At 37.0% G+C, this 13249-nt stretch overlaps 3 protein-coding genes across 3 annotated transcripts; 1 reads left to right on the top strand and 2 right to left on the bottom strand.

The window, feature by feature from the left end:
* Positions 1-2785: 2785 nt before the first annotated feature.
* On the bottom strand, positions 2786-3161 carry LOC103850502. The gene is given in 3 exon segments (XM_033284109.1): positions 2786-2995; positions 2997-3031; positions 3034-3161. Coding segments are annotated over 3 exon segments (237 nt in total). The 5' UTR covers positions 3151-3161; the 3' UTR covers positions 2786-2910.
* Positions 2786-6405, bottom strand: LOC103850731 (exocyst complex component EXO70A1). Its single transcript, XM_033284110.1, is given in 9 exon segments — positions 2786-3161; positions 3229-4698; positions 4785-4931; positions 5036-5136; positions 5252-5351; positions 5416-5469; positions 5471-5602; positions 5667-5872; positions 6046-6405. Coding segments are annotated over 8 exon segments (1167 nt in total). The 5' UTR covers positions 6355-6405; the 3' UTR covers positions 2786-3161; positions 3229-4580.
* Positions 6406-6613: 208 nt separating this feature from the next.
* Positions 6614-10886, top strand: LOC103850501 (ras-related protein RABC2a-like). Its single transcript, XM_009127260.3, has 6 exons — positions 6614-6978; positions 7254-7322; positions 10038-10103; positions 10174-10295; positions 10375-10503; positions 10588-10886. The coding sequence occupies exons 1-6, from the start codon at positions 6843-6845 to the stop codon at positions 10702-10704; spliced, it is 639 nt and encodes a 212-aa protein (XP_009125508.1). The 5' UTR covers positions 6614-6842; the 3' UTR covers positions 10705-10886.
* The last annotated feature ends 2363 nt before the right edge of the window (positions 10887-13249 follow it).

The following is a 13249-nucleotide window of genomic DNA, read 5'->3' as shown; positions in this document are numbered from 1 at the left end:
ACAAAAAGTTTTTAGCTATATAATCATTTAACAATTTAGAAAAAATATCTTTAAAAAAAGATCTGGAAAATAAAATCTGGGACCCAGCTAAAAAAGATTAAAAGAAACTAGAAAAAAATCTGGTCGGTAGAGAAAGTTATATGGAACCCACTCGGAAAAAAAATTAAGGAAAAAAGATAGAATAATGGTGGGTCCCGTGATGTTTGAAAAGAAGAACAAAAATAATAAAGAAAGAAAGGGTAAGAAAGGAAAGGGGGAAAGGTGCAAAAAAGGTGGGGTAGTTAGAAAAAATGTGGGGTAGTAAGAATATAAATTTTCTAACTAGGGCAGATAAGAATACTTTCCATTATCTTTGGCAAAAAAGACAAAAATATATTTGCCTAGCTTAAAGTTATCAAGTCCTCTATATATATGAAAACAAAATCTAAAAGATTCATTAGTTAGATTCGAATTTATCTAGAGATTTGGAATTAATTTCCGGTCTTTAGCTGTCTATATAAAGAGAAGGCGATACTAATTGAGCATATTACGAATCAAAACTAATATATATTTCTATAAGATCTCATAACCATGGGTATAGTAATAACAATAATGATGATGAATCTCCATAACGATATGATCAGGAACCAACAAAGACAAAATGATGAGGCATGAGGGACCAACAGCAAAGACAAAATGTCAACGGCTTCGTTGTTGAGTCGTGGCAGGTGAGTTTAGCAAAGTGGATTTTTGAGACATACCCAGAAACTGCACTCAATGTTCAATCTCAGAACCCAAAGCTCAGGACATATTATATGAACGTTCTCTTCGGTATCATCCGGAAACTTTACCACAAGAGATCGCTCTCAGATGCTGAGTTAAAGCAAAATTTCTAATTGGTTGTCTTATCTGACGCAAGCCGGTTCTAAGGTGGAATGGTTGTCGTCAAAGCTAGATTCGGAGAAGAAGGAACGTGATGCTTGTGAAGCTCGGATTGTGGAACTCAAACTAAAGGTCAAGAAACTTGAGGGTGCGATGTCTGGTTTCAAAGCTGAGTTAGGCAAAATTTCTAATGGTTTGTCTTATCTGACACAAGCTGGTTTTAAGGTGGAATGGTTGTGGTCAAAGCTAGATACGGCTTACTTAGGGAGGAAGAAACGTAACGCTTGTGAAGCTCGGATTGTGGAACTCAAACAAGAGCTCGAGAAACTTGAGCGTACGATGTCTGGTGTCAAAGTTAAGTTGAGAAACGAGAAGGCCAAGTTGAATCCTAGTTCGTTTAGGAATTTTCTGAGGATTTTCTTCTGCTAGAGACATAAAAAATCCCAAGGCTGCTTTGTTTTTTTATTGACTAATGCTAAAGTGCTAAGAGCTTTGATAGCTTACACACACGGATTTATTTATTGACTTTTGCTGTTTCTTATACCATGTGTAATTTATAAGACTTAAATATACCGACTGCTTCTTTAAATTAACTGAAGTAGTGAACACAACTTCTTAGTAGTATTTTTGTTTTTCTTCTTCAACAGTTAGTTTGAGTTTTCTTACCTCTTGTGATGGACTAAGAGTCTAAGATACTATATTCGGTTTTAGGCCTAAAATTAATCAAAATCCACTTCTTCTTTTTGAATGATTCATTAGGTTTACTCGGTACGAGAGCTACCCGCCTAACACGGTTTAATAGGCGCTCTCTTTGGCTTTTTCTTCATATATTCTCCTATTATGTCTTTAAATTAAATTTACCGGATTTGAATAGAAGATGAGATGGACTATTACTCGGCTAAGAATGGGATATATTTATGCTAGAGATAAACAGACTGCTAAAATATTCACTAATTAGATTCGAATTTATCTAGAGATGTGGAAGTAATTTCAGGTCTTTCGCTGCCTACATAAAGAGAGGAGATACTATAATTGAGCATATTACGAAAGCAAAAATCTAATAAGTTTATCATAAGCTTTCACCATGGTTGCTGCAGCAATAGCGATGATGAGCCACCAGAATGGTATAATGAGGAACCAACAATTGCGTAGACAAATTGAGTTATCGCAGCTAGAGACCGCTTACTTAGAGAGGAATAAACGTAATGCTTGTGAAGCTGGTCGGATTGTGAAAGTCAAACAAGAAGTCAAGAAACTTGAGCCTGAGGTGTCTGGTCTTGAGCCTGAGGTGTCTGGTCTTAAAGCTGAGTTGAAAAACGAAGAGCCCAAGTTGAAGAAGCATAGTTCATTTAGGAATCTTCTGCGGTGTTTATTCTGCCTAAAGACATAAAATCCCCTTTTTTATATTGACAAACCCAAAAGATGATTTGTTGTTTTATTTTCAAGTGTTTCATGAATGCTAATTAGAGCTTTGATAGCTTGCCACACACGGTTTTAGTTATTACTAATCGGTTTTATTTTGTCAGATCTTTCATATCTATCATATCATAAATATCCCTACGTTTTATTTATTTAGATCGACCTTTTATTTTAAATATGCCACATGAATGATTCATTAGGTTTTCTTAGACAGACACGGTTTAGTCTAAACCGTTTAGTTAGGGCTCTCTTGGGTTTTTGTTCATATATGCTCTTATAATGTTTCAAAATTTACATGATTTAGATAAGCAAAATGAGTTGGACAATTATTGGACTTAACAATGGGCAATGGGCCAACTTAAATGTATTTCTGCTGCAGATAAACAGATTGCTAAAAATATTGTTCGAAGTAGCTAGTTCGAAGACACCATTAAAAACAAAACAAAGAAAAGAGTGGAAAAGTTGATTGTTTTTTTTTTTTGTCACTGTGGTTTAGAGATGTAAGAAACCGAATATTCGTTTATTCCTCACACAGATAGGGAAAACACACTTGAGTGGTGCATCACAGGGGATTACAAGTTTACAACACCACACACACATTCAAGCTGTCAAGCACAAACATAACACAATTCAAGACGCTAACGCAAAAAAAACTGTAAACAAACTAAACGAAGCACATAGACAAAGAGATCAAAGAGAGTAAGTAAGTAGTAACGAAGCTTGCCAAAGGATCGAAGTTGCCCTAACGAGGGAGATAACAAAAGACAAATCAAGCTTGTCTTCATCAACCTTCATGCAATCTTCATCGCTCCATTCACCCACAATCCTCATCATCGACATAATGATAAAGATAATGATGATGATTATCATTCACACAACACCTACACAAACACAATTCATACTTTCATAATCATAAACTCCAAGAGAAATCTTCTGCTTTGTTCTTACCTATTGTGAGTACTCTTGTGTGTTTAGGCCATCCCCTAAAGAGAAATCCGAACCTCCAAAGCCCTTTATGGTGACATCTTCATATCGATCAGAGGGTTCTTCATCTTCACTTTCTTTAGGGGATGGCCATATATGATGTGTTTGGTGTTGTGCCAAAGAGAATTTCAACAATGGATGTTAGGGCTTTAGTGGATTTCTCTCTTTGTGTTTGGTCTTGGAGACACATTTAAAGAGAGATTGAGAACACTTTGTCTTGCACAAGTCATAGTGTTCTTTCTACTTTTTCTTTAACACATTTTTTTGTAATTATTAATCAGTTCAGTGTAACCACGGTATCTCGTGTCTGTTAATAATAAATTATTTTATTATTCTTAGACGGTATCCGAAAGTGAATACAAATATAACACTTGGTGTATCTATTTATACCGACATTAAAACTATTTGTGAATAGTGCATTCGTATGTAGAACTGTATATGAGTTCAGAGTATATATAGAATTTTAAAGTGGGTATAAAACAACAAAAAGTGGGAAAAATTAAAATAAGATGTATATATTATTGGTGTAAAGGGGAATAAAAGTAAGAATTGTCATTGGTGTAAAGATGACATTGAAATAAATGAAATTATTATGTTTATTATAATTTTTGGAAAAGTGGAAGGAGGTGATGGAAATGAGCAAGCCCATGTAAAGATGCTGGGAGAATTTGGATCTTCTAAAAGGAATATGCCATTACCAAACATGTGATTAATCAACAAAACCATCTCATCACGCATTATTTTACTAATTAAAAACGATTTCTTTCTCTCTTTTTTCGCCTTAGGTATGCATGTCGACAGAGCTCTATTGTCTTGTCTGGTTCAAGAACAAGGTTGTGGTCGGTTTCATATTTGTTTAAAAATGATTTGATTTCTTTTGTGCATTAAATTTAGAATTCTTTGTTTTGTTATGACCTTAACAATTCTCTATAAATCCTTACGAGTTACTAATCGACTTAATTAAAACAACTTCATTTCAACTTTATTTTTGATTCAAAATAGTATTATAAAATGCCATTTTAAAAGCTCTAAATTTCTGATGAAATCTTTCATACTGAAGAGATCTCATAAGTCATATACTTGTGCTTTTAGACTTATTAGGCCATATGATTATTTCTAAAACGTGAACGTAAACAAAAGAGAAACAACCTCCCTTTCCGAGTAATTTACACACTTATCAGTCAACTAAAAAGAATACAATCAAACAGGAAAAGTGGACACACACTCCATATATAATGGCAACTAATGAGATCAAAGAAAAAAAGAGTTTCAAAGAATTTTTACCTTACACACAATTAGCTTTGGTTGTTTGTTTTTTACCGGCGTGGTTCATTCATAGACTTTCCTTCAAACAACTCACCCAACAATCTCTCGAGATCTTCAGCTGTATATTTTATGTACTTCTGCGGATTCTTCCCGTTCTAAACTAGAGGCCTACACCGATCATCGGTTTAAATGTTTACATTTTGATTAAAAAAATATATGAACCTTGCAAATAAGAGACAATGATAAGATTTTACCCAAAGCGTTTGAGGAATGATCTGTAAGCAGGCAATAGTACTTCAGCAACAGCAAGTCTTAGTGACTCTCTTAGCTCTGTGTCTGGAACTGTCCATTGAGATTGCCTCTGATGCAACTCATCAAATTGCATAGTGAACATCTTGAATATGTTCCATTTTTTCAATTCATCATTACCAAATATATATACATTACTTTTCTGAAAACTAATATATACACATTTCGTTTTTTTTTGTAGTTGTTGAAGGCTTACCTCTCTTTGAATAATCCTCTTGAAACTCCGCTGCTGTTTCCTCCCTCTAGACTCCCTCCTCCGGATGAGGTCAACCCTTGCGCCGACGAGGTTTGTAATATCTACCAATTAAATATGTATCAGTTTCATTGGCATTTTACTTTTCAGTTTCTTTGTAACCAGATGATGAAGCTTTTCTACAATTGTTTTGTATAAAGTTAGACAAATAGATCGAACCTTTGTCCAAGCAGTTCTTTTGTATAGGTTTGCATGTTGTTGAACGATACGCCTATGCCTTTGAACCCAATCATCGCCTAACAAATCCTTGGCTTCTGACCTGCAAACACTAATGATATCAATAAAACCAACTACATGAAACCGAATAAAGCAACTGAACTCACCTGCGCACAGATCTAACCATGTAATGAATGTTGTTCATCAGGAACAAGTGTGTTGTACTGTTTTGATTTCCCCTCTAAGTTGTTTTGAAGTGCCTGCATTATCCGCATTGTTACGGATGCTAGCTGCGAATTTGAGTCATCCCCATTTCCAAATTCCAAGAAAAGTTGCTTCAACGTCGCTTGGTAGCTGACACCAAAGATCATCAGAAGAAGTTTTAAAGAACAAAACAAAGTAGACATGAGTTACTTACTCGAATAAGAACTTGACGTAGTTGATGACATAGCTTGTGAGTGGGTGGACAGTCCCATCTAGAACATCAGTCTTCGTAGCATCTTTTTCAACAGCTTCTTCGAAATCACCAAATGTTTCCTGAGCAGTCTGCGCCAACCGCTTTGTCAACCCCATAGCAGAATCTCTAATCTCAACGCATGCTTTACCTTTGAATATTGTCTCAATCTGTCCGTAGCGCCATCTAAGGCTATCCATAAGCTTTTACAAATCAAATATGGGTTCAGTGGTGAATCAGGCATGTACCAAAGCTCACAAAACAGAGAGCTAGAATAAAAAATCCACCAGAAGCTGAGACTAGAGAAGAGTTTTTACATTTAATTAAATGAGGAAAATATTACCTCTGTATGAAGCTCCCGCATGATCTGATACATATCTAAGAGTACAAACAACTTTTCAGGAGATCTCTTGCTCCTAGCTATGGCATCCCCAAAGCTAAGTAGCATTGAGACACTGCTCACTGTAACTTGTGCAAAACACTGATCACTAAGAGAATCGAAGCCTTGGAATATCTGGTCACATACTTGCCTTTCTCCAGCAAAGAGTAATTTAACCTGTTTGAAAGTGTCTTGAGAGTTAGGAGGAGCCAAACATAACATGCTATCAATATAGCAAAATCTTAAAATAGCGTTTCTTACAGCAATGCGCATGAAATGGATCCAGTTACAGCTAAGACCTCTGTTTTTAAATATTTTAATAAGATGCTTAGATTTAATCAAATTTGTCTAATGAAAGCCCACGAGTTAAAAAGCTGTGGCCCAATAAGGTAATAGCCCATTAAACACAAGTGCAAGACGTTTGAGTGAAGCAAAGAACCAAAGGAACGGTTACTGTCTCTCAGGCGTGTTCCATCTTCTCCGTAAAGAATAAAATCTCCAATTTATTTTTGATTTAATTCTGTTTGTTTCATTCATAGACAGGGCAATAAAGTTCATATTTTTCTACTTATAAAACAGAGACATAGACGTAATCATCATTAGCACTACAGACAGCTAAATAGATTCATATTTAATATTTTTTATCAAAAGGAATCGCTTTTTTAATTGTTGATTAAGTAGCATTTCATTTGATCTCTCGTGGGTTTCTATCTGAGCGAGAGAGAGAGAGAGATCAAGCAAAGTTGTTGTTTTGTAAGAGAATGGGATCGTCTTCAGGGCAAAGTGGATATGATCTGTCGTTTAAGATATTGTTGATTGGAGATTCTGGTGTTGGCAAAAGCAGTTTGCTTGTCAGCTTCATCTCCAACGCTGTTGAAGATCTTGCTCCTACCATCGGTAATTTTTTTGAAACTTGAGTTACTCTATTTCGTTTTGTGTGTTGTTTGAATCAAACAGTAGTTCACATGTATCTGATTAATGAGCTTGAATTTTATGGACACTGTCTGATTAATGATCACATGTATCTTTGATAGTACTAAGGATGTCCTGTCTGAAGAATCTAGCAGTCTGGGTGGGTGTCTTAGTTAGGTTTGGTTTGTGGAAATCTGTTTTGTCGGATCCGACTTGTATTACTTTGTTGAAAACATTAATCTAATTATTACCTAAATTAGGTGTTGATTTCAAGATCAAACAGTTGACAGTAGGAGACAAAAGACTCAAACTCACAATCTGGGACACAGGTTGGTGATTCTTTACTTCAAGTTTTTTTTGAAACACAAATTGATTAAATAAGAGAGTTAGCTGGGAGCTATGAAAGCATCCTCAACCACCAAAGTACCAGCCACAATCAAAGCAGCCTTTGCTAAAGCATCTGCGATTACATTTCTTTCTCGAGGGATCCAAGAGAAAGATACCGAATCAAAGACTGAAACAAAAGAGTGTATGTCTGCGACCACACTGTAGAGTTCGATTGTCGTTACCCCTCCTGTCACTGCTTTTATCAGTTGCGACGAATCTGACTGGAAGGTCACCGCTTTCACACCTAAGGTCACACATGATTGAACTGCTTCTCTGAGAGCAAGCCCTTCCGCCATCAGTGGTGTAGCAACACGATACACTGGTTTCTTGAAAGAGGAGTTTCCCGCATTTGAGAAGATGACCCATCCCAAACCCGCCTCGTTAGCCTCATAAGACCACGCGGCATCAGATCTTACCACCAGCGATCCCGGGCATGGTGGAGCTAATTCCAAAGGAGTCTGTCTCGAGCCGGGGTTATCGTCTTTCTTAACTTCCACGCCCCATTCTCTTGCAAGTCTTATGGCGGTCGATAAGGTTTCCTCAGGAGAGGCTGAGTGGCCTTCAAACACAAAGTTATTCCGAGCTTTCCAAAGTGACCACAAGATCCACGGAACAAGCGATCCAGTAGTGATACCTGCAGGGGGCAGGCACTTGAGAGCGCAAAGGCTGTCCCAGCTAGACATCAAATCTATAGTTCCGCTGACATCCAGGGTCGTAGCAAGAGGGGCAAGGCGCCAAACTCTTTGAGCAAAACGACAGTGGAACAGGAGATGAACAATAGATTCCGAACAGCTGCAGCGTTTACAGAGAGGGTCTATCGGTACATGTCTCTCTACGAGTCTTTCGCCCACAGGGATTGCTCCTCTAAGTAATTTCCATGAGAAGAGCTTGACCTTTGGCGCGCATGGAAGATTCCAAACGCTATTCTTCCACTTGAATCCACCAGCAATGGCCACGCCCGCCATGTTATCCTCTTTGTTAACTGCAGTATAGTACCCAGATTTTGTTGTATACTCCCCAGATTTTGTGCCTAACCAGACGAGCTTATCCGGAGTCCCGGTAAGGCTTGGTTTGATGCTCATGATAATGTTTTCATAGGCTGGGAGTAGTAGTTGAATTTTCGCTACCTCCCAGTCCTTTGTTGTATGGTTTATAAGGTCAGCGACCGAAAGCTTCACGTGCGCCTCACTCGGAGGTCCCATGGGTCTCTCTTGACTTGTCAAGCTCAGCCAGGGGTCATCCCAGAGGTTTATCGACTCCCCATTTCCAACCAGCCACCCCAGATTCTGAAGTAAAAGGTCCCTGCCCAATAGCACGCTTCTCCACCCATGCGACATTGTAGATGAAGGATTAGCGTTCAGAATATCGCTCCCCGGGCCATACTTCCCAAAGAGAACCTTCCCTAGCAAGCAATCTGGCTTCTGGTATAATCTCCACCCAATCTTGGCCAGCAGAGCAACATTGAACTCTTGGAAGTCTCGGAGGCCTAACCCACCTGCCGCTTTTGGCTTTGCCATACTTTCCCAAGACACCCACTCCATCTTCCTCTCATTTTCATTGTGATCCCACCAGTACCGTGTCACCGCGGATTGAATTCTTTTACATAGGGAAACCGGCATCATGAAGCTGGACATCGGATAAGAAGGGATTACAGAGAGCACACTCTGAAGCATTACCAGCTTTCCCGCCGCTGAGAGGTATCGGTTTTTCCAGCTCCGTGCTTTTTGCTTTATCCTGTCAACGACCGAGGAGAAGAGATCTTTTTTACGACGTCCGAACAGCTCGGGTAGTCCCAAATATTTTCCAGCTCCTCCCTCTTTTTCAATTTGCAGTTGAGCTTTGACCATAATCTTTAGACTCGCCGGGGCTTTCTTGGAGAAGGTGATGGCTGATTTTTCCTTGCTGATGCACTGTCCCGAAGCTTGCTCGTAGTCCCTCAAGATGGTTTTTAAAGATGCACAATTCTCCTTATCAGCTTGGAGGAAGAACATTGTATCGTCCGCGAAGAAGATGTGAGACAGGCGAGGGCTGCCCCGAGCAACTTGCAGACCCTGGAGAGAGCCTTCTTCTTGCGCTCTGTTGCATAATCCCGAGAGGACTTCGCTACACATGATGAATATGTAGGGAGAAAGAGGATCACCTTGGCGGAGACCTCTACTCGGTACTACCTTCCCTCTAGGCAAGCCGTTAATGAGGAAGGAGTATGTAACAGATGTGATACATTGCATTATGCATCTAATCCAATCTCGGTGGAATCCCAGCCGAGCCAATACAAGCGAGATAAACTCCCATTCGAGCCGGTCATATGCCTTGCTCATGTCCGTCTTTACCGCCATCGCACACCGCTGCTCCGCTTTAGAGGTTTTGAGGTAGTGGAGGACCTCATGCGTGATGAGGACGTTGTCTCCTATGGCCCGTCCTGGTACGAAGGCGGATTGGTTCTCCGAGATCAGTTTATCCATCAGTGGTTGAAGCCTCCTAGTTAGGATCTTAGAGAAGATCTTGTAATAAACATTACACAAGGCTATCGGTCGGTAGTCCGAGACTTTAACAGTAGTACGAAGGCGGATTGGTTCTCCGAGATCAGTTCCTGTCAAGTTTATTTATTTATTTTCATAAGGAAAATAATGTAACAGTCTCGGTTTTCTTGTTTGTAGCTGGACAGGAACGGTTTAGAACACTGACGAGCTCTTACTACAGAGGCGCCCAAGGAATCATTCTCGGTAATGTCCCATCATCATATCAATCAATTACAGGAGACTGTTTAGTTAATGTTTTATTGGTAAAATGTAGTTTATGATGTGACGAGAAGAGAGACATTTACAAACTTAGTAGATGTGTGGAGTAAGGAGATTGAGCTTTATTCCACTAACCAAGATTGTGTTACGATGCTTGTTGGTAACAAAGTCGATAGAGTGAGTTTGCAATAGAAATTACACAACCTTGTTCTCGGTTTGGTGGTTGTCTTTGATGAAACACATGTGATGATTATAGGAATCTGAGAGAGGAGTTAGCAGAGAAGAAGGGATTGCGCTAGCGAAAGAACTCAAGTGCATGTTTCTTGAGTGTAGTGCTAGAACTCGACAAAACGTGGAGCAGTGTTTCGAAGAGCTGGCTTTGAAGGTAAACATCATTAATAGGTTTAGATCCAAAAGGAGGAGGGGATTTATATATAATATAACAGAGGCTGTTTTATGAATGAGACAGATAATGGAGGTACCTAGTCTTTTGGAAGAAGGATCAAGTGCTGTGAAGAGAAACATCTTGAAGCAAAACTCATCAGAACACCAGACTACTCCTCAAGCAGGCTGTTGCAGCTCTTGAGGCGAATCTGATTCTTTTCTCTGAGGTTGCCTCGTTTGTGTGTAACATAATGTTAGTTTTTCTGTAAATTTGTGGGATTTCTACTGCTCTTCTTTTGCTTCTGAAATGAGATTTGTAATAACATCATAATAGAGTGAATCATCAACCCTATCCAGTCTTTCTTCAAATCTATGTTTATGGTGTGGCTCAAACTTATAGTATTCAATTAGAGAACACCTTTCAATTCATGTGGGAAGAAGATGATCCTTATTTGAAGAGTTAAGTCAGTTTTGTACACACTATAACAGTCTAATTTACAAAAAATTCAAAGCCTTGACATTGTTTTAAACAAATATAGTCTTCCAACATAGCAAATTAGACATAAAGATCAAGAGCATCAATAAGATTTCCTACTAGTCTAAGTAACAACACAGGAACAATCTGAATTGAGACATAATTAAGAGCAGTATATTGGTTTGATACTCTAATTAGATACAATATTATATTATGTTTTTAGTAAAATTTAACCAAATATAACATTTTGTCAAATTTTAGTTATCTAATTTATTTTTCTAATTGAAACAAAATTAATTATATGACATCTGTAAATATAATTTCACATTTTTGTTAGTATCTTAAATAAAATATTCTTCTCATCATTTTTTATTTTATTTTTATTGAATAAAAATCTTTACAGAAATAACTAACAAAAAATTCTAAATATTTTCAATTGATGGGCCTCATATATTAATACTCAGTTAAGAGTTTAAAGTTTTCAACTCAATGTTTTCGTTTTAAGATCTCACGTCAACATCAATAGCCCTCTTATATGTTTAAGAAAATATAATTTTATTGAAAGATGAATTTAAACCGAAAATCAACTCAGATTATATTTGAATTTTTATAATATATTAAAGTAACTCTACAAACTTAAATTTAGTTCAATCTAAAAGCAGGATAAACACTAACACATTTACCACTATCTAGCCAGTGAAATTTCTAATGACTTTAAAGAAAACACAAATTTGCTAATTTTCTTGTTTATAATGGTTCAGAAAAAGTATAACTAGATAGAATGATAAGAGTTTGATCCCAAAGAAAAAGATAGAATGAATGGTAAGAGCAGAAAATGATGAATGTATAAACATTTGGGGTAATTGTAGGATATTTCGGAAATTCGGGAGCTGAAAGAAAAAAATGAATTGATTGTTGTAATCTGGTGAGGTCGGTGCAGTGTACAACAGCAGAACAATAGAGTTTTCTGGTGGGTTGTCAAGCAGTTAGTGGGTGGAAACGGTTGCTTTGTTGTTTGTACGTCGTATGCCAGCGTATCCAGCAAAGTATCCAATCATGCCAGAGCTCTGTTTACACTAGGCGTGGTTACTGTACTGTATTTATCGGTATATACAAGTATTCTACAAAATATTATTCTTAATCACATGTACATAAACTTATTTAAGAAGGGTCTCCATTTACTAGATCATTTTAATCATCCACTATCAATAGTCTATACAAACATAACCTTACGAATTAAAACATTGGATTTGTCACGCCTCTTTGCCTAAATGATATACGTGTAAATATACAAGGTTTTACTTTCAAGATGATAGGGAACACATTATCTTTTGAGTTTATCCCAAATTAGTAAGTAACGACTGATCTTTGAAACCGTCGTTAATCACTACATGGCATCGATGTTTTCAACACATGTTTTCATCATATCTTTACATTTCACCAAAAAAAAACTTCTTTTAATCCTTTCGAAATGTTTTTTTTTTGGTATAAATGTTAAGTCCTTTCGAAATGTTAGGAATATTCACTTGTCTCCGTTGATAATACCATGTACTTAATTATTCATGTGATTCACGTTCATATTTACCAAAAGAGAAATGTAGATGTGTCATTTTAACAAAAGCAAATATATACGTGAGTCATATATAGACGACACTATAAAGGCATGACATGATCGATACAGAGATGCCATTAGACCAGAAAAGATACGTAACGTAGCGTAGTATCAGCTCCTATTTCTAAAAGACATTGCACTATGTATATCTATAAAATTTTAGAAGGTAACAAACTTGTAAGAAATGATTTTTGAATTATTACTTAAACTTTTTAATGAACTATATATGTCTTTCAAAACTATAAAATATTATTATGTTCAACCTTTTAATACATATGCATAGCGTATTTTTTTTATAACAACAACAAAAATTTAAATTACTCAATGTTTTGACATATGTGATTCGCATGATATTGGGCAATGTATTCTCCATTGGTAAATTAAAAATTTGCCACGTTCAAATGTTTTTATAACACACTCTTGATATTTCTGATGAACTTTAATCATGCTTTTGGTTTAGTGATTGAAGATTTTCTGTTGGGGATGAAGTAGATGCATGGATTTCTACATTAGACATGCACTTCAGATTCCGTCTCTTAAATTTATCTAATGAAACATACACTTCTAATGAAATGATATACTTTAATCCAAAATGAAATAATAAATGTATTAAAAATCTGAAAGAAAAATAAAACGAACAACGCCAAACGGAAGTGAAGT

The sequence above is a fragment of the Brassica rapa genome, chromosome A02, assembly GCF_000309985.2.
Source record: "Brassica rapa cultivar Chiifu-401-42 chromosome A02, CAAS_Brap_v3.01, whole genome shotgun sequence".
NCBI classification, from domain to species: domain Eukaryota; kingdom Viridiplantae; phylum Streptophyta; class Magnoliopsida; order Brassicales; family Brassicaceae; genus Brassica; species Brassica rapa.
The sequence above is the reverse complement of the archived record's forward strand: the minus strand, read 5'-3'. Positions and strand labels throughout refer to the sequence as shown.